The sequence below is a fragment of the Phyllostomus discolor genome, chromosome 6 (genome assembly GCF_004126475.2).
Source record: "Phyllostomus discolor isolate MPI-MPIP mPhyDis1 chromosome 6, mPhyDis1.pri.v3, whole genome shotgun sequence".
Taxonomy (NCBI): domain Eukaryota; kingdom Metazoa; phylum Chordata; class Mammalia; order Chiroptera; family Phyllostomidae; genus Phyllostomus; species Phyllostomus discolor.
Window position 1 is genome coordinate 116245246 of NC_040908.2, and position 21668 is coordinate 116266913.

At 47.3% G+C, this 21668-nt stretch overlaps 1 protein-coding gene across 6 annotated transcripts in view; it reads left to right on the plus strand.

Annotated features, from left to right (window-relative positions):
• Window positions 1-21668, plus strand: part of TENM4 (teneurin transmembrane protein 4) — a 736252-nt gene that overhangs the window by 217539 nt on the left and 497045 nt on the right. For all 6 annotated transcript variants that reach the window (XM_036028749.1, XM_028514477.2, XM_036028750.1 and 3 more), the window contains exon 3: window positions 13475-13554. Coding sequence is in view for 5 of the 6 variants with exons in the window: in XM_028514477.2 (XP_028370278.1) it covers window positions 13545-13554 (10 nt within the window). In the remaining variant the exon portion in view is untranslated. The remainder of the gene's footprint in view (window positions 1-13474; window positions 13555-21668) is intronic.

Consider the following 21668-nt stretch of genomic DNA (forward strand, 5'->3'; position numbering starts at 1 on the left):
CCCAATTTATTGGTGTCCTAAGTTTTTCCCACATCAATTTGCACCAGATCTTTATCGAATGAATATTAACTCTCTTCTATCTTGTATGCTGTAAATTTGATTCCAGCTTGATGTCCTCTTTACTTTATTTTCTTTCTTCCTTGTTGTGCAGAATTGTAAAGTAAAATTAATTTCCATTCATGTTAAGTTGTATAATCAACATGCTGAAGCCCCAGCCAAAGTTTGGAAGCCAGCTTCCCCAGGCGGCACATACCTCTTCCCAACCCCAGTGAGTCCCGAGTGGTTGAAACAAGCATCAAAGGCAGGCTGGAAGGTAAAAACAGTTGCTAAAGTACAGCCCTAAGCCCAAGGGCCTTTGCTAGGCAGCCAGAGGGCAAAGCTTTTGTACCATAAACATATGATTGGCTTATGTACGTGTTTTACTATAAACACTTGATTTTGATCTTAGTCCAAATGCCCAGCAACTTGTTTTTAAAGTTTTACCGAGTAGCACCCGCCCATGCCCCTACCTGCTCCCTGTCCGTGCTATGGTGAGCAATGTAAGGGGCTGGCTTGCATGGAGAGCTCTTAAGCCATTATCCCTCAGTTTTTGGTGGGCTCTTTGCTCCTTTGTTTCTTTCTCGGTCCCAGCCAGTGTCTGTCTGTTTATGCTTTTTTCATATCCAGAGTCTTCCTGAGTAAGAAAGGATGCTCAAACTCTCAGCAGTTCTCTTGTATGGCTCCTGCAGCAGTACCGTAGAGCTCAGAGAATGTGAGGCCTGGGTCAGTTGTCGGTGGCAACAGCCAGAGTGCTTTAGATTGGGCTTTACAGATTATAAAGTGCTTTTCCATCCAGTTGTTGGTTGGTCCTCACAGCAACCCTCTAGCAGTGGAGTACGTGCTATATTTCTTCCGTCACCTGCTGAGGGAACTGAGGCTCGCAGAGGTTGTCCATGTCTCCCTGGTAGCCGCTGGCAGGGCATGCAGCCCTCTCTGTGGATGTCAGGGTTGCTGTTGTTTCTGCCTTGTCAAGTTAGTTCCTGGGGATGGTCCTGACCTCCCAGTCAGGAGCAGGAGCAAGGCTGAGGGTTGGAAATCCAGCTCCAGAAAGAGAGTGCCTTGCCTTGCCTAGTAGCTCTTAGATCTAAACTTCTGGAGAAGATCTTGAATAATACACTAGTCTGTCCCTTCTAGCCACATGGTGATGCTACTCCATAGAGTGGGTGACGTCCTGAAAGAAGGAACGGTGGCTGATAACGTCCTTGGTTTTCCCATCTCTGGAAAGGACTCTTTCTTCTCCCACCTGGTTTTCCCACCCATAAGTGTTTTCCATTTCACCAAGGTTGAAATAAGCATGTGTGTCTGAGTGGGTGGGCAGGTGAGGTCAGGAAAGCTGGTGGGGACGCTGAAGTTTGGGCCATGTCTGTGCAGAAGTCTCAGCCCTGATTTCCTCTCTGGAGCCCATAGAGGTTTCCAGGGAGGTAAGGCATGTGGCGGTTCATTAACAGCCTGCTGTTCCACACCTGGTGGTCCTTTTTGTTCCTGTGGGAGCCACTGGTCCAGGACAGTAGAGTCAGTCAATGAAGGCCACCTGTGAGAAGCACCTGAGCAAAAGCAGAAAGCAAATGCATCATGATCCCAGAGTCCCCTGTCCTGACTGTGGGCGGCTGACCTCTGCTAGGAAACTCAGCTACCACACAAGGGGCTGCAAGCCTGATCCCTCAGTTTCTCCTTTTCTCCTTTGTCTCCTTTCCTTTCTCTTTGTCTGTCTGTTTATACTTTTTCACACCCAAATTCTTCCTTAGTAACCCAGGATGCTCTGTCTCTCAGCAGTTCTCCTAGTTTATCCCTGCCCCCATCTCTCGATGAAGGATGGCTTTCCCCCATCTTCTGAGTTTGGAAGGATCGGTGCTCACCCTTTACAGTTGTGGGTGTCCACACAGACAAGACCCAAACAAGCCACATCCATTAAGACTTCAGTGTCTCACTAAATCCACCGAGAGATGTCTTCTTTGGCCTACCTCAGTCTCATTAAACTCCTGGCTTCCCTACGGACGTCAAGACATCTTAACCTGCAAAGGATTTTGAAGTTTTACAACTTTGCTCCTTGGCATCTCCTGCATTGATGATTGGCTTTTCACAATCATTGGTTTAACTACCAACACAAGAAGTCACATTCCAGCTAGGTAGACTCATGGGAGAAAAAAAACAGAGACCTGACTGTGTGTCCCTACCCTTCTCCTTCCAGGGCTGCTCCCCAACCTTCCCATCGACTCACAGGTGCCCTGTCTATTCCTTATTCCCTCCCACTTGACTGCCATGATCATTTCTGCAATGGCCCCCTACCCCAGCCCAAGCACTGTGCCAGGGGCTGCAGAGTGGCATTTCCACCTGCAGATTCTTTCTCAGCACCACTGTCAGTCAGAGTCTAGGCAGGAAAACAGAAACCACTCTGTCTTTCAACAGAGGGACTTGAATGAAGGGACTTGGTCACGCTGTTGAGGCAACAGCTAAGATCTCTGAAGCAGCCCAGTGGTCAGCAACACCAGGGAAGCACTGTCACTCCTAGATGCAAGGAGCCATGAGGGGAGGTGATGTTTCTACAGCCCAGAAGCTGGGACAGCCCAGCACAAGCTAGAACCATTATGTAGGGACATGAAGCCACAGAGTTTATGTGGCCACTGCCAGTGATGCTGTCTAAGACAAGCCAGAGAGGGAGAGATATTGTGACCTCTCTCTTCTTCTCATCTCCAATCTTTTGCCATGGTCTTCCATTTGTGAAACATACCTGTTCCAAAGCTGGTGAGCAAGGGAGCGTGAGCATCTCAGTTCTCTGTGAGACAGAGAAGCAAGTGTGGGGGATGGCATCCATTTGGCTTTCTCACCCCCGCCACCCCCACCCATTCCAGAAATGTACTCTTACAATGTCTCTGACCAAGATAGCTGGCAGCTTGATATAGGCGTCATATTTGTATGTGATCTCCTGGACAGAACAAATGAAGGGAATCGGGAATCCTCCTGCACACTGGGCAGGGACGGTGACCTCTGTAATATCTGTAGTCATCCAGTCCCACTCATGTGAATAAGTGCTGTCCCTGGTCCTTCAGAGGGGAGCAGCATCTCTGTTCTTTTGTAGGATCTTCAAGGTGGAATGTTTTTGCGCATTCTTGCAATGGTGACAGCCCCAGAGACTCAGCTACCTTGAACCACTATCTCCTACTCTATAAGACCAAACCCATAATGCACACCCTGCTCTCCAGCCAAATTCTGCCCGTGAGGGCCTGTGTTCCGAGGTTATTCCAGAGGGCTGGTGGTTGCTTCAGGGGACCTCCAGCTCTTGTCTGAGATGGTTAATCCTTTCCAGTCTGGCCTCCCTCAGATGGCCTCTCTCCTCGTCTGCCAGCTTGTTTTTGGCGTGGGAGCTCAGACAGAGGGGAATGTGGACAGGAAGAGTCCAAGGGCACTGCAGAAGAAACAAAGGCCCCTAAGTGTGTGCAGCCAAGAACACATGAAATGAGAGGGGGGATTTGGGCTGGACTTGCTTTGTTTTGGAGTATTTCAAGGGGCCAGACATGCAGTTGTGTTTGGATTGGGAAGAAAGGCATAACTGAGCAGGAGAAAATCCTTTTCCGATTTTATTCGGGCTGTTACCGGATTAAAGAAAACACCAGGAGGATTCAAGTGCATGAATGTGTGAAGGCTGCTGCACCCAGACAGGAGGGGACCCTGTCTCTTCCTGGGACATGTTTGGACAGCATTGGGAAGCAGTGGGCTTTCTTGTCTGTCAGTCACCAGTCTGGGAAATTCAGCATCAGCTGAAGCCACTCACCTTTTCTTAACCTTAATGATAATCATTAAATATTAATAACTCTGTTGGTTAGGACTGTTGGTTCAAAGTGACAGAGACCTCAGAATTAACTTACAACAGAGGGACTTTTACTAAAGCCTCATAAAATTCTACCTTGTTGAACTTTCCAGCCAGAGAAAAAGCAGAGATGCAGTGGGATTGGGATCAGGGGTTTAATTCTCTTCTGTTTAAATGTTCTGTCTTTTTGCTGCTGTGGCTTGCTTCTCTTATGCTTGTGAGCCTCTTTCTCTCTCACCGAAAACCAGTTTTCCCCACGGTATTAGTCTGCTAGGGCTGCTGTAACCAAGCACCACACACTGGGAGCCTTGAACAACAGAACTTCATTGTCTCGGTTCTGGAAACTAAAAGTCCAGGATCTGGGTGGGGGCAGGGCCCAGCTTCCTCTGAAGGCCCTTCTCCAAGCTTGGTGGCTCCCAGGCTTATGGCAGCACAACGGATCTTCACAGTGTTCTCTCCATGTGCGTGTCTGTCTCTATGGCCAATGTTCCCCTTCATATAAGGATTTCATTGGATTAGGGCTTAGCCCCAGTGACCTCATTTTAATGTGGTTGACTCTATGAAAGCCCCGTCTCCAAATTAGGTCCCATTCTGAGGTCCTGGGGGTTAGGACCCCAACATACCATTTTTGGAGGACACAATTCAACCCATAATACCTACATGGCCACCAATGGCTCTTAAGGTTTTGCATCTTATAGTCTTCCCCTACTAGAGGCTACATTCTATTGCACTTTGTGTTTTCAAAACTGTTCAATTTTGAACAGATTTTGCTGTCCCCACCAGCTTCCAGGGGTCATTAGGCTGATTGACTGGTTTTATTAGGGTGCCCAGCCCAGAGCCAGTCAACGATGGCCAAGGAGGCAGGGTCCTTTGAGGATGTGCCAGTTCTCATAGGACCCACGTATCTGTCAGATCAGCTAATTAGTGTCGGGTACAAATCACTCCCAAATCGTGGTGGCTTGTAACAACAAAGGGTTTGTTCTCCCTCATAGTCCATGTCCACTCTGGGCAGCGGGGTGGAAGCGGGGAGGGGTTCTCATAGCCCCCCAGAGTCCAGGCTGACAAACTATCCCGCTGCCAGTCACCCTGCCGGTGTGAAAGGGAGCTCTAGAGGGTCCTGCAGCAGTAATTAAATCTTCCACCTGGAAGTGGTGCATTTCTGCTCACAGCCCACGGGCTCTAATTAGTGACATGGCCCTTGTCAGGGTGTGCCATCCCACCTGTGCCTGGAAGGCAGAAAGCCAGAAATAGTTGCCAAATTGCACTGATGACTCTCCCAACCCACATGCTGGGAGCAGTGGAAAAAGTGGTTCCCAGAGTCAGGGAGGCGCTTCCCCAGATAAAACGAGGTGCTGCCCAGCAAACTCATGAGCGAGCACTCCTGGGGCCTCCCAGGCCAGGAAAAGGGCAGCAGGGAAACGAGTGTTAAAAACACCTGGGTCTGGCTGGAGCATGGAGGGTCAGAGGGGAGAGGGGCGGGGGCTGGGCTGCAAAGGCAACTGCTTGCTCTAGGGAGGAGTTCTGATTTTGTCCCAAAGTCAGTGGGGACCAAAAAGGGATTCAAGCCAGGGAGAGCAGGGTCAGGTCTGCATTTTAGGAATAGCACTGACCGTGTGGTGATTTGAAGAAAGGAACTGAAGAGCATTGGGCCTGTGCCGAGATCTCCCAGGAGCTGGTGGTAGAATCAATCAGACGTGGTGACTCTGGCTTGGGAGTGCAGTTGTGACTGGTACTGCAGAGATGGCATCGTGGAAATGCTGACACCTGCACCATCCTCCCCAGGAAGAGGAGGGGCTGGTGGATGTGAAGGGAGGGGAGGCTTTGCAGGCTGACTGTGACAGTGAGCAAAGACATGGAGACCTGGGAGCAATCGGGTGGTTGAGAACAAGAATTTATGTTCATGCTATACATTCAAATCCCAGAATTTTTGATGGTGTGCTTGAAAGGCTTAAAGGTGAACATTGGTTAAATTAAAACAAGTTTCAGAAAATTGGGAACACCCCCCCAAATACCACAGATCTACCACTAACCTCATCAGGTAGCTTTCCAGCACTTGTGACTGTTTGAGAACCAGTTACTCCTCACCTGTGCTTCCTTTCCTGCTGCTTCCTTTCCTGCCCTGTCTTATAGGCAGAGTTCTCACCCGTCTTCACAGTCATGGTCTTTCTCTGTGAGAGCCCAGCATCTAGTGACTGGACTCAGCTGCTGATGCTCCCGCCTGTTCCACTCAACCTTCTGTCAAATGGCCCTGCAATAGCACGGATCCTCAGTCCTTTCCAAGACCACTTGACATGCGGTGCCGATTTGGGCAGGTCACTTGTGCAGGATTCATGAGCCACTGCTTGCCATACTAACATTGAGAATCACTTGTGAGTACACGCAGGAGGAACCACCAGAGAGAGCAGTGAGAAGAACCCTGATACAGCTGTGGGCAAGAAAATGGCAAACAAGCTCTATGCATAGCAGAACCTTATCATGACAGGGTTGGCTGGGGCTGGCTCTCCAGACTGCAGAAAACCTGTAAAAAAAACCAAACTCTTAGGCCTTCGTGAAGGAGGATGCCCAGTTAAAGGTTCATAGGAAGATGACATAAAACCATCTGCTGCCTTTATTTCCCCTGGTGTGCATTCAAACTGTGCAGCTGCTCAGCAGGAAATGTTCTATTACACTGTGTGGCTCACGGGCTGGTCTTGGATATTGGGGGACAGAAAGGAAGTGAGGTGCAGGGAGAAGTGAGGTGAGCACACCCCGGATTGCCCCTCTGGATCTGAGGGTCTCCAACAGGATGTTCCAGATTGCCCCACCGTCCTTGACGCTCTCTCAAGGAGGTGTCCGTCTATGTTATGTAGTTGATTCTTTCAGTGAGTTTGTGTTTGTGTGTGCATGTGGTTTTTTTCTTTTTAATCGGAAAATTGGTCTTTGAGTTCACAAGCAGCAGCTGCAGCTGCCATAATTAAAATGAAATAACCTGCTTCCTTCAGTCTGCAGGGAGGAAAGCTTTTTAAAAATCCATATTCTAAATGGACTCAGGAATGTGGTGAATCTTCCTTCTCTTCTCTCCCTTCTCTTCTCTCCCTCTTTACTTGCAACGAGTTTTATGGCTTTGCTTTTCTCTGGAGTCAGAGCAACAGAGGGGAGTTAACCTTTCCTGAGCATCCATCTCAGCCCTAGACACTCTGCAAGGTTGTCACATCTGCACAAGCCAGGATTCAAATCCAGTTTTTGATGCTTCAATTTTCCCCCTCTGCCACATGCTGTTTCAGTATCCTGTTAGACCCCAGACCTCTCAACCTGGTCTGAGTGTGTCCAGAGACCTGGGAGGCTTGGCATTATTAAGATGTTATTGGATATGCTGGCCCATATAATTGACTTTGGATTAGAAACCAAAGCTTTTAACAGAATAACAAGGTGAAGTATTCCGTCCTAATGATTACTCGATAATGAGATGGCTTTTAGAGGATTGGATGTGCTCTTGAAGGTGTTGCTTAAAAGTCACTCTTTAAACCGGGCTGGGGGAATAAAACCCCAAAAGAATTGCAGGCTCTGTGGTTTTGCTTGGAGCTCAGAATAAGGTAACTAAGGTAGAAAGGGACAACTACATGCTGGGAGCTGGAGATCCAGTGGGCACACCATCGCAAGGAGCTCTGTCTGGTGGAAGAGAGACATGCTGACAAATAATTATTGTAAGACACTGGTAGTAAGCCTTAGATCACAGCTATGGACAACTTGCTCTCATTTCAGCATCTTTTTCTCAAATCCATTTTTTAATTGGTAACTTTGTAAGGACAGTAAACTCCCTGTGAGAGCAATGCCTAGAATGTTGAACATAAAAAAAATAAGAAGAAACTATTATACATTCTTTAATTATTATTATTTTTAACAATATTTCTTTGATTATGCCATTACAGTTGTCTCATTCCCCCACCCCCTTTATTTCCCTCTGCCCGGCACATCCCCTCCCATCTGCATCCCCCTCTACTTAGTTCATGTCCATGGGTCGTACATATAAGTTCCTCGGCTTCTATATTTCCTACACTATTTTTAACTACCCCCCCACCATGTATTTTCTACCTACCATTTATGCTCCTTATTCCCTGTACCCTCTCCTCCATTCCCCTCCTCCTCTTCCCCGCTGATAACTCTCCATGTGATCTCCATTTCTGTGGTTCTGTTCCTGTTCTAGTTATGTCCTTAGTTCATTTTTGGTTTTGGTTTTGTTGTTAGATTCGGCTGTTGATAGTTGTGAGTTTGTTGTCATTTTACTGTTCATAGTTTTGACCTTCTTTTTCTTAGATAAGTCTCTTTAACGTTTCATATAATAAGGGCTTGGTGATGATGAACTCCTTTAACTTGACCTTATCTGGGAAGCACTTTATCTGCCCTTCCATTCTAAATGGTAGCTTTGCTGGATAGAGTAATCTTGGATGTAGGTCCTTGCCTTTCATGACTTTGAATACTTCTTTCCAGCCCCTTCTTGCTTGTAAGGTTTCTTCTGAGAAATCAGCTGACAGTCTGATGGGAACTCCTTTGTAGGCAACTGCCTCCTTTTCTCTTGCTGCTTTTAAGAATCTCTCCTTATCTTTAATCTTGGCTAATGTAACTATGAAGTGCCTTGGTGTGTGCTTCCTTGGGTCCAACTTCTTTGGGACTCTCTGGGCTTCCTGGACTTCCTAAAAGTCTATTTCCTTTGCCAGATTGGGGAAGTTTTCCTTCATTATTTTTTCAAATAAGTTTTCCATTTCTTGCTCTTGCTCTTCTCTTTCTGGCACCCTTATGATTTGGATGTTGGAACAATTGGAATTGCCCCAGAGGTTCCTAAGCCTCTGCTCATTTTTTTTTTTTTGAATTCTTGTTTCTTCATTTCTTTCTGGTTCAATGTTTATTTCTTCCTTCCGCTGAAAACCATTGATTTGAATCCTGGTTTCCTTCCCTTCACTGTCAGGTCACTATACTTTTTCCTTTATTTCACTTTTCATAGCCTTCACTTTTTCTTCTATTTTGTGACCATACTCAACCATTTCTGTGAGCATCCTGATTACCAGTGTTTTGAACTCTGTATCTGATTGGTTGGCTATCTCTGCATCACTTAGTTATATATTTTCTGGAGGTTTGATCTGTTCTTTCATTTGAGCCACTTTTTTTTTTGTCTCAGCATGCCTGTTTACATTGTAAGGGGTGGATATTTAGGTATTCACTAGGACAGGGCAGCCCACGTTGTTGCCCTGTGGCTCTGTATGTGGGGGAGGGGTCTGAGAGGGAACAATGATCTTGTTCAGTTCTCTGCTGGCTGTCAGTCACTTCCCCCACTACCCACAAGCAAATTACGCCCTTCTGGTGCTGATTCCAGGGTGGGTGGTTTTGTGTACGTTCTAGGACCCTGTGGGTCTCTCCAACAAACTCTCTTGTGAGGCTGAGAGTCTCTCCCCCAGACTCAATCCCCACAGTTTTTTTTTTCAGTCAGAGGTTTTGAGGCTTTATTTCCCTGCACTGGAACTCTGGGTTGTGCAGTCTGTCGGACTCCCCAGTTCCTCCTCCTGGTTTATCCGCACAGAAATGTGGGACCATCTGCTCCACCACCTGCCTCCTTGCCCACTGCAGTCCACCAGCCACCACTTTGCCACAAGTCTTTTCCTCCTGGCTGCCCATCTCCACCCCTCCTACCAGTCTGGGTAAATGTTTCTTCTTTAACTCCCTGGTTGTCAGAGTTCCATACAGTTCAATTTTTGGGCAGTTCTGGTTGTTTTTTGTTTTTAAATTTGTTGTTGTCCTTCTTTTGGTTGTGCAAGGAGGCACAATGTATCTACCTAAGCCTCTGTCTTGGCTGGAAGTGAAACTATTATACATTCTTATGTATGTATAAGGATCTAACACTCTTTCTAATCCCGTATTATCATTTTCATGTAATAGTGAAGAAATTTAAGAAGTAAGTAACTTGCCCAAGGCTGCATAGCTGGTCACTGGAGAGACTGTGAGTCAGGCCTATTCTATCTGCTTCCAAAGTCGCTGCCCTTGGCAGGGCACCACTAAGAAATTTGCACCCTCTTGTTAAGTGTATAGCACAGCTGTCACTGTGCCTTGTGTTTAGAATGAGGCATATTTGTTCCCCTTGAACAAACCAAGTTTTAAAGCGGGTGTTTGGATAGGAGTCATTCATGATTATCATTTCTGGGCTGCAGCAGGTGTGACCATCCAGTTTAAGGGCACAGAGTCCTCTGGACAATTTCCCCAAAGAATGAAGTCAGCCCAAAGCATAGAAACACTCGAATGTCAATGAGGAAACAGAGTCTTCACATGCAGCATGTGTTCCCCTGGGCTCCTGGGTCCAATGCTCCTGTTAACACACCCTAGCTGAGAAGGGAAAGACAGAAGCAAGCATTTCCAACAGGGAAGGAGGGTGGTGTCCTGCTACCCTTGAAATTCTCTGCAGAAGACCCAAGTCCACATTGTTCGATACCCAACTCAATGCATTGTCTTAGCTCCTTGATGTGTGGTCACTTTAGGGAAGGCTGACAGAAGACACTCTGCATGTAATTCCAACTGACCTCTTGAAATACAGTCCAGAAAATGATCACACTTCCACCCACCCTAGGGTAGGTGTAGCGGTACACCAGGAGTGGAAGGTGTACTGACAGTGTCAGGCAGACAGGTGTCACGCACAGTGTCAAAGCATGTTTTGTGACTCTCCTGGAACAAGGGAGAACAGGGTTCAGATCTTGTCTCCACCACTTCCTAGGTGGGGGATTAGGGGCAGGTAGCTTAAGTTTCCCAAAGCCTCCTTTCCTGATCTGCACATATAGAAGGATAATGCTTGTCTCTTGTAGTTGCCTAGAAGGCTAGATGAAATCAAATATGTACCAACAGCTAATGCTCTGCCCAATGCTTGGCATACAACTAGGAGCTTCTATTCTAAGCACCAACCCTTAGTATTCATTCTGTGCCAGGCTTGCCAAATTCATCATCCTATAGCTGATCTCTGACTGTGTCACATCTATGCTCAAAAGCCCTTGGTGGCTCCCTATTAATGACTGAATAATGGCCATCTTCTCTAGGCTGGCATTCAGGGCCCTGTCTCTTAGGGCCCACACCACCTGTTGGGTACAATATCCTCCGCTTCCCCCTACACAGCCCACACTCTGGAAAGGTGAGCTATGCACTCCTTTGTCATGCTTTCCGCTCCCATGCCTTCCTCCCTCATATGGAGCATGCTGCCCTGTCCCTGTGCCACCCCCTTGACACTGTCTCCGGTGCAAGACTGAGCTGAACTGACATGTTGTCCAGTAAGTGCTTCCTGATTTGTCAGCCAGGATGACCTCTCCATCCCTTGGTTTTCTCCCTGAGTTTTATTTGTTTCTCTCTTACAAAACTGCCAGGCATTATAATTGTGATAGCCATATCTTATTTTCTCTGCCAGCCTATGCTGGCAAATCCTGAGGGCAGGATTTGCTTGAGTTCTCAGTATATCCTATACACCGCCTAACACACAGTATGTGAATGAATGAGTGAGCAAGTGAATGAGTGAATGCTGCACACCTTTCCTAACTGGTTGTCCCCTCCACAGAAATACTGGTATATAAATACTCGGAAAACATTTGGTCAGCCCCTGAGTAGTTTGACTTTATGAACAGTCATTGTGAAGCTTTTTGGAGGACCTGTAAAAAAGAGGGAATTCCAGGATATCAATTGAAAAGGAAATAAATGGAAAGAAAAGAGAAGAGGTTTTCCCTGAAGTCTTGGCAAAGATGAGGATGGAAAAACATAAAACTGCAGTTCTACTGCTTCTTCAAGAGGGGAGAGATCAGAAGGCACAGACATGGGTCTAAAGCCCCAGCTGTGGCAGCAGAGTGGAATATTATCACCTGGACAAGGGAGAGGGCTTGAGGAAGACCCTGAGTGTTTCATCCAAATCCCTGCATGGGAGCAGGCCCCAGCAGGATCGTTGGGGGCATAGCCAACAGCTCTGAGCCCTAAAGTCCTCCTGGGCAGAGGCCCAGGCACAAGAGAAAGCACCCCTAGTTTCAGCAAAGCAAGTTCCTGCTGATCTCTGAAACATTAGAGGGTAAACTTGTAATAAACAATACATGGTAAATAGAAATTAGGAGCACAATAGCCATTATTTCTTACTCAACATGCATAAAATGATAGTCCTACCCTATGTTAACATACTATTTTTTTATTTTAACAAATATGGTATGATTTAGGACTTTTCTAGGTTTACCTCCAAACTTTGGTTAATCCTGTATTGGCTGTCAGGTCTTCTACCCTGGGGGTGTTCAGGAGCCTGCCTCCATGCCTGCCCACCTCCAGGCTGGAGAAGGGGTACTCTGCCCTTGAGCAGACCCCAGTGACTGTTCCTGCCCTAATACAGTTACTTTTTTTTTAGAATAACAAGAATTTCCCATAAAGAAATATATTAAATGCAGATAAAGCTAGAAAAATTTCACACTTTGCAGAAATTCATTGTTAATGGAAATTACCAGTAATTCCTCACTTTATAATACATAATAATGTCTCTTAGCTAGGATCTTTGGTATATTTGGCAAACATGTCTTCAGGGATTTTCTCAAATAATGACTTTTTGCTTTAGATGCCTGGATATATCCGTCATGCCTTGTTTTTTAGCCTAGTGGGTCTTTTACATAAAAAGACATTTTGTGGTGTTTCTAGTGTGTAAGTGTGGCCATTGGTGCCGAGCAAAGTACCCAGGTCTTGAATCTGTGAGGATCTGTGTTCAGATCCCTGTTCCTCCTCCTGCAGTGACCAAAGCAAATGACTTAAAACCTTTGAGCCTCCCCTCCCCTTTCTTTGAATGGGACAGGATTTTCTTCATTCATTTCACAAAGCTTTATTGTGTACAGGCATCTCTGTAGGTACTGGAGATTGGAGATGAAACAAATTCAATGTCATAAAATTCAGGGGCAGAAAGTACCTCACATGTCATCTAGTTCAGGGTTTTCCTCTTTCAGATGAGGAAACAGAGTCTCAAAGAGGGGAACAGATTTGCTAGAGGTTGCAGCGCAGTAAGCAAGAGGTCCAGAACCAGAACTCTTTTGTGTAAGGAATCCACCCAGGTGACTCCCAACACTCCCACATGGCATAGCACAGGGATGATCAGCCCATTTTATAGGGCAGGACATGGAGGCTCAAAGAGATTCAGTGTTTTCCTGAATCAATGACAGAATTGCTGCAGGGACCATGCGTCAGCCATAAGCTCCATCCCCTGACTCCCACCCTCCACCCCACCCACCACAGCAGACAATCAATCCTTCTTCACAAAACACTCAGTTTCTACTCTGCTCTAAGCCCTTGCTGGGCACCTCAGTTGTAAAGAGGACTGACTTGCAGTCCCTGCCTTTGAATGGTTTGATTGGCTTGAGGAAATACACATAAGATGAGAAGGGAGAACAGAGAAAGACTCACCAGAGCCTCCCAGGAAGGCTGCATGGAAGAAGTTTGCATGGGGTTCGCAGGGTATTTGGGACCCCACTTCTCTGCATGGCCAAAGGACCAGGAACAAGCCCCATCTTCCCAGTGCTGTGTGTTTGCAATGACTTCAGGGGAGAGACCTGTGAGAAAGGGTCAAGGGCATCTTGCCACCTCTCTCAGCTGCACCTGTGTTCTCTGCTTCAACAGAAAGGACTCCGCCCCACCCTCCAGGATCGGATGGCCCACGGACACTGCTGACTCTTCAGGACGTGCTGCCATGGAGCCAGGTTAGTCCCCTTGTGTGCTCTGATCTTCTGCACCATCCACTGTAAACCTGTGGTCTTAATGAGAAAGTCCATCTTGGAATTTGAAACGATGATTGTTTTCTTTGTTGAAGGTTTTTATCACTAAGGAGCATGGGAAATTTAGGAGCTCAGGCCAGAATGGAGGGAGCCTTCTGGGGAAGCAGATGCAGTAGGACTACTCGTGGGTGCTGGAACCCAACTAACAGCCAGCAGTCAGTGTAGCTGGAGGACAGAGCAGGCAAAGGCCAGGCATCCGGCTGGTATGTGACAGGGGAGCTGGCAGCCAGGAGGTACCTTGCAAGTTCAGGACCACATCAGCAGCAGTGGAGAACAGAGTCATTCCAGGGTCCAGGAGACCAGGAATAGGGTCCAGAGTTCAGTGGTTACATTTCAAGCTGAGCTGGAATGGGATCAGAGGCATAGTTGAAAATGGTGCAGGAGGAGGCGAGTGGGTGGCCGCCCAGGGACAGGTGGTCTGGGGGCCAGGTCCGGCTGGCCAGAATGGCTCTGTGGAGGCGTTTCATTACACTACAAGCAGAAGAGCAATGACAAAAACAGTAGGAAGCACCTGGGTTGAGTGGAAAAGTGGAGGGATATTTCAAGCTAGAGAAGGAACAAGGCACAGGGAAAGGTGGAATTGTAAACAGAGGCTGGGTCATAGGGAAAAAGGATGAAGAAGCAAAGGAGCCAGGACCTAGAAGCAAGCCCTTTACTGAAAACCCACCATGAAACAAGCACTTTTTCTTACCCTGACAGCAATCTTGCAAGGGAGAAGTCTGAGTCTTGCTAGGCTCAGTTATGCTGCAGTAATAAATTCACTCCAGAATCTCGGTGACTTAACACAGCAAAGGTTTATTTCATGCTCATGCTATGTGTCTAACTGAGGTGGATGGAGGGTTCTGCTCCACCTAGCAACTCAGCAGTGGACTGGTGAATGCTCGGCCAAATTTTAGGTGTGCCATCTGGAACATGGGGCCGTCTTAGTCTCTGCAGCAGAGAAGAGATCACTGGAAGGCTAAGCACTGACTCTTAAATGCATCAGTCTGGAAGCAATGCACAGCCCATGGGCCAGAACTGGTCACATGTTCCTGCCTGATCTCTAGGGCTCCGGGAAATGTGGGGAACACATGGTTATTCAATGAGCAGTAGCTGCCGCTTCCATGGTAGGTATTATTTCCATTTTACAAGTAAGGAAACTGAGGCTTAGAGAAATGAACCATCTTATCTGAGGTCTCCCAGCTAGAGAGAGCTGGAGCCCAGGCCTGTTATAACCTGATTAAATCACTTATTGATATTTAGCTGTTCAGCAAAGATGTATTAAATGAAAGCCACAGGCCCAAGACTATGCTAGGCCCTGGGGATATAACAGGGAACAAAACAAAGGTAGCCTCTGCTTGCAGAGAATGTATAACTACAAACGGGAATGCATGCTCAATGGTGGAGACACACGGTTCTCTGAAGAAATCTATTAAGATTCCGAACTTCATAGAGAGGGAGAGGCAAAATGGTCTCATGTTTATTAAGGCATCTTGCCACGTACTTGATTTATTTATATCTTCCACAAGCTCTTGAGGTAGTTCTTACAATTCCATTTTTAAGATAAGAAAACTGAGGTTCACTTATCGAAGGAAGATAACTAAGCTGAAAGTGACTCTTGCAGCCCATCCATGCTCACTGGTGATGATGTGAAAATTAAAATTAAAAAAAAAAAAAGAATTTTGTTCCCCCTACTACATCTAACCAGGGGTGTCCAATCCACAGCCCACAGGCCACATGAGGCCCAGGATGGCTATGAATGCGACCCAACACAAAATCGTAAATTTACTTAAAACCTTTTTTTTTTGCTCATCAGCTTTTGTTAGTGTTTGTATATTTAATGCATGGCCCAAGACAGCTCTTCTGCCATTGTGGCCCAGAGACGCCACAAGGTTGGCTAGCCCTGAATGTGGTCTCTTTCTGCTCTAAGTCACCCGTCCAGGACTTTCTGTCTCTGGTCCCCCTGACATCCTATGAGTATCACAACACGAGAACACAGCTCTCCCTGACAGTGGGAGCTGCTTGGAGCCCAGACATGTTGCCCTTCATCCCCTTGTTTGGGCTGCCCATGTAGCTGGACCCAGAGCAAGACTTGTTAAAGTCCAGGATGGAGAGAGGACGCTGCAGAAACATAGAGGGCAGGGTCTGAATCTGACAGAATAGGTTTGAATCTGAGCCTTGGCAAAGGTGGGTTCTTCTGTCTAGAATGTGGTCCCTTTTCTCTCCTGTCTCTTGCCCCCCTCCATCTCTCCCCTTGTACTCTGTGCTCTATCTATACTGACTCCGTCACTTCTCTCCCCTCCTCAGCACATGTGACCCCTCCTCTGCCCCACACTGGTCCAAGCTTCTTTCTCAGGCTTGGCTTATCACAGTCACGTCCTCCTGGGGCTCTGCTACCACCCTCCCCTCCCAGGTTCTGGCACCGAGGTGTCTGTTAAAACACGAGTCTGATCAGATTGGCCCCTCTGCCCTGCACCCTCCAGTGGCTCCGCACCTCATGCAGAGGAAGGGCTGAAGGCCTCACAGTGACCTACCAGCGACGTGGGCCTCGTTGCTGTTTCTTGAACCGTGAACACGCTCCTGCCTTGGGGCATATGGCACTCAAGCCTTTTTTTTCCAGTCTCAGGACAAGCTCTTCAGGCAGAGGGAACAGCGGTGAACAGACCTGTAAGTCTCCATCCAAGTCAGCAGAGCCCTCATGGGACTTAAAGGTCCTGTGCTCAAGTGTGTTTTCTGTTCAAGGAGCGTCAGGAGGCCAGGGTGTGAGCAAGGCAGACGCAGTGGAGGTGGGGGCAGCAGGCCTGCCCTGACCACCCTCTACAGGGAGCGTCTCCCCAGCCAAGTTCTTCCCGTGCCCCCTTCCACTCGATCTTTTCTACATAGTGTTTCTCTCCACCTGATGCAGTAGATATTACACTGTAAGTTTAATTGTCTATTTCTCATCTTCTCCCATTGGAACGGAAGTTCCATGAGGGCAGGGACTGACTTGGTGTTATTGCCCTCAGTGTTCTTGTGCCTGGAGCATGGCCTACTGCACAGCAGACACTCAGTAAATATGCACTGAATGAGTAAACAGTGAACAAATAATTGCACAACTAATTCCTTATTGTCACTTGTCTACACTACATTGTCCATACCATCCTGTCTTTACTAACAACGTTCCCTCTTCCTAATGTCCCCTCTGCCTTTCCCTCTGCACTGACTCCCTCATCCTTCTCACTCATTCTGCCTGCCCAGAGGGTGAAGTCCCCACAGCACATGAGCAGGCATTATCCATCTGTCCCTGTGAGGCTGGGGCTTTCCAGGGCAAGCACAGCTCCTCTTCTCTGGGCCCCCAGACCTGGTGCACAGTGAGGCATGGTTACTGTGCATCCTGTGGGCCAGAGCACCATCTGGAACTGCAGCCTAGAGGCCCTGTTCTCTTCCTGTGCGTGTCCCTCTCATGCTCAGCCAGGAAGCAGGAGCCCCTGTTGCCAAGTCAGTCTCTTCCTGCTTCACAGCTGCCTGATAGATCAGGAAGACTAGGCAAATGGGACACTAATGAAATTCAGAGAGAAAACTAAATTGGGAGGTGTTGCAAACACCACAGAGGAGGGAGATGCGATTCACCAGGATGTCTCCGGAGTGGGCGGGGGTGGGGCAGAGTGCAGACAGCGCTGGAGGTGGCGTCACACGGGCCCTCCCCCACTCCAACTCCTCTGGGTGGGGTGCCCTGTGTGGCCGCTGTAGGGGCTTCACTGTTCTAACTTTAAGTCAGGGACCTTTTAATCGATTGACTCATTCATTTATGCCTTCCCACCTACTTGCCAAAAAAGATTTGAGTGGGTTAACAACTGTAAATTGATTACATAGTTAAGACCAAGAATGTTTAATGCAAAATTCAGGTAGAAAGTACTGGAGAAAAAAGGGGGGGGGGGGGAGATTATCAGGGCCACCCAGAAAAGGGGTTCCTGAGGAGTGGCTCAGGGCTCATGTGGCAAGCACATGAGACCGTGAACGTTAAAGACATTTAGGGATGGAAAAGCTCGGGTCACATGGCAGTGATGAGGACCAGTGTCAGAGAACTTTCAAGTCCATTGTCCATTCCTTCAGGTACAGGCATCGATTGTGTGCTGTGTGCGAGGGAACCCCCTCATGAGGTACTTTTTCTACCTCAGATGTTCATGGCACCCTGCAAGTTGGTCTCTTAACACTCATTTTAGGGAAGAGGTGACTGAGGCTCAGAGACATTGAGCCATCTCTTCACACAGGGTGCTGGGACAGCCGGATATATGCATGCAGACAAGCATAAAGATGGACCCCTTCCTCACACCAAATACAAAAATTCACTCAATATGGGTCATTGACCTAAACTGAAGAGCTAAAACTCTAAACCCTTAGAAGAAAACATAGGCCCAAATGTTCATGACCTTAGGAGGTCTGATAAAAGATTTGTATCCACAATACATAAAGAACTCTTATAACTCATCAATAAAAGGACATACAGCCTAATTTGAAAATCGGCAGAGAGTTTGAATAGACATTTCTCCAAAGAAAATACAGAAGTGGGCCGTAAGCACATAAAAAGGTACCCAACATTTTTAGCCATCAGGCAAATGCAAATCAGAGACTTTGAATCATCTGTTTGGGCCCTGGTGTCCTAACACCAAAGCCTCCTGAGCACAGTTCTCCCGAGCCTGGGAGGAGGTGACAGCCAGGAGAGAAATGGGGCTGCCATTGAGGGTTTTCACAGGAAGGGAAGGGGAGGGAGCCACAGGGAATAGTGGGCACGACAGAAAGGCCCACCCAGAGACAGGCTGCCCGGTCTCCCAGTCATGGGCAGGAGCTGCCGTCCAAGAAGGGCCAGTTGCACACTTGGCCCTCTCCTGCCAGTTCACAGCGTGTCCTAAAGCAGTGTCTCCAGCTCTCTGGTTCCACAGCCCTGTCTTACTCTTGAAAATTATTCAGGACTCCAAAGAGTTTTTGTTTATGTGGATTATATCTATTAAAACTTGTCATACTAGCCCTGGCTGGAGTAGCTCAGTGGATTGAGCATGGGCTGTGAACCAAAGGGTCACCAGTTCAATTCCCAGTCAGGGCACATGCCTGGGTTGCAGGCCAGGTCCCCAGTGGGGGCCACGTGAGAGGCAACCACACATTGATGTTTCTCTCCCTCCCTTTCTCCCTCCCTTCCCCTCTCTTCAAAAATAAATAAAATCTTTAAAACCAGGATTAATGTATTAACCAATAAATCACCATTATAAAAAAAATTGCCATACTAGTCATTAGCACTGAAAAAAAACCACTAAATTTGTTATTGATAGCTTATAAAATAATGGCGATAGACCCCTACCTTACCATAAAGAACACACTTTGATAAAAACTGACTTTTCCAAAATAAGCAGAAAGGAATGGGATGTCATTTTACATTTTGTCAAATCTCTTTCACAGTTGGCTTAATAGACGATATTTCTGCTTCTGCCTTCGATCTGGAGACTCCACCATATATTCATGAGAGAGTTGGGATGAAAAGGGCAGATAATGGCATAACATTATTATAACTAGTTTTGACCTCACAGATATTCTGGAAGGATGTCTGGGACAGGCAGCGATCCCCAGGCCACACCTTGAAAACTGTGGGTGCAAGAGGTGAGAGCCGTGATGCAAGGTTCAGCAGGGAGCGGGGGAGAAGTCACTGTGAGTCTGGATGAGAGGAAGGGCAGTGAGGACAGGCTTAGTGGTGAGGGGACTGGGATTCTCCCCAGTGAAGCCTGCCTGCCCTGGGGACATTGCATACGATATTCTTCCAGCTCAGAATACTCTCTGCCATCTTAGTCTACTTGTCAAAACCCTCCTCTCACTTTAAGGTTTATTTAGGTGTAACTGCCTCTGTATAGCCTCTCTTGCCACCCTTAACCTCCCCAAGGCCGGGATAAGCCCTCCCCCATAGCAGCACCTTTGTGTATCTCACGAGCACAAACTTTGCAACCAAAGAGTGGGGAAGGGAGGAGAAAGAGAGAAACATCAATAGGAGAGAGAAACATCATTTGGTTGCCTCTCACACATGCCCTGACTGACCGGGGACTGGGACCGCAACCCAGGCAAGTGCCCTGGTCCAGAATTGAACCCATGACCCTTCACCTTCCGGGTGACAGCCAACCTACTGAGCTATGCCAGTCAGGGCTTTGTTATTCTTGTTTAAGAAATGAGAAGAAAGATGTTGAAGGCTTTTGCACAAGCATTTACCTGATGGTATTCAAATTAGTATGTACAGAATACTGTGGTCACCCACATGCAGATAAAGTCATCCACTACTAATTCTAATTCACTAGTGAATCAAGTATTACCAGTTATCTGGAAAAGAAGGGGGAATGAGGAAAAGAAGGAGGAACGAGACTAACAGCTAATTGAGCACTAACTACATGCCGGGCATTTACCATGTTATCTAGTTGTCACAGCAGTTAGGTGGTATCTTCCCATTTTACAGATGAATAAACTGAGGCATCCCCTCCACCAAGGACACCTTGCTAGTAAGTGTCAGGGCTGGGATTCAAAAGCGAGCCATTCTACTTCTAAAGCCCATGATTCCTTTTCTCATGACTTTACATGAACTTGGCACCATTAATGTGACCTAGAGTGTTTACTGCTGCGTACTCCTCTTTTTAAAATGTGTTTCTATCATATCTTTCCAAATATACTCTTTAGCTGATTGGAAAGTTGAATAGAAACAGCAATGCTGCTTGTTTGTTCTGCCCTTTTGGAGTCAACCTTGGCTGCATCTCTGCACAGAGAAGACAATCAGTAATCTGCACTTGTGTATTGCTTACTTTTCATGGAAGACATGGCCACAATGGAGATATTAACCTGAGTTCCCATTAACTACAGTTATTACTGACTGAGAGAATACTGAGTGCTCAGGCCTGGACAGGACTGTCTGTCCTCACAGGTGCTGGGAGCCTGGGAGGCCAGAGGGCTTGGGACAGATACATCGTTTTTCTGGATCCGGTTGGAGAAATAATTTTATTTTTTTAAAGATTGTATTTATTTATTTTTAGAGAGGGAAGGGAGAGAGAAAGAGAGAGAAAAACATCAATGTGCGGTTGCTGGGAGCCATGGCCTGCAACCTAGGCATGTGCCCTGACTGGGAATCGAACCTGTGATGGCTGGTTTGCAGCCCGAGCTCAATCCACTGAGCTACGCCAGCCAGGGCTGGAGAAATAATTTTAAATGCGACATCCTAGTCCTTACGTAAACATTGAATAAGCAAATAAAGGCTTATGAGGCTAGGACTGTATTGTCACATATGGTGACAATTACGTCAGTAAAGCAAGGATAAATGAACGTTTAATGGACCCGTACAGTGGATTAGTTTCTGTGAAAGGTATGTTCATGTTTTACCATCTTTAGGACACCTGTCTGCTTTTGACACTGAGATAGGAAAATCCCCATCTTCCCAGTGATCAGACAGACATGTGTCTTGCTCGGGGGCATAGATGTCCTAGTGGACGGTGGAGCTGGGCTTTGGACCCAGGTCTGTTTGGGAACATCCCGCTGTCCTTCACCCAGAGAGAAAATGCTGAGTCCGTTCCCAAGTGGGCACTATGTTCCGACTGATGAGGTGTGACAGCCTGGCAGACTTTTGTGGCCACTGACATCCTTGTGCTGGTGTCAGCTCTTTTCTTCTCAGCCCATTTTCTATCCTCCAAGGCTCCTCTGCCCTCCCTGAGTTTCCACCTTCAGCCTTCACTCAGAGCACCTGGAATGCCCGCCACCCTCCCTGCAATGCCACCGTCATCTTCCAGCACCCAAAATCTGCTTACTCAATGTTCCTGGGCTGAGTGAACACACAGACGGTCTTGGGGGCAGGGGGAGAGAAGAAAGAGCAGGTGACCTAAGATGAGTTCCAAAAGGACCAAGGATTAAGCTTGAAACCCAAGAGTTTTCTATTGGTTCAAAAAAAGAATCCCTTCAAGGGAACCATGTCTGGCCCCAGCCTCCAATGCCTTGGGAAGCAGGGGTAGAACTCTGTCCTTCCCCAGGGCCTGCACAGGTGAGGTTGGGAGAAGGACATGGCCACTGCT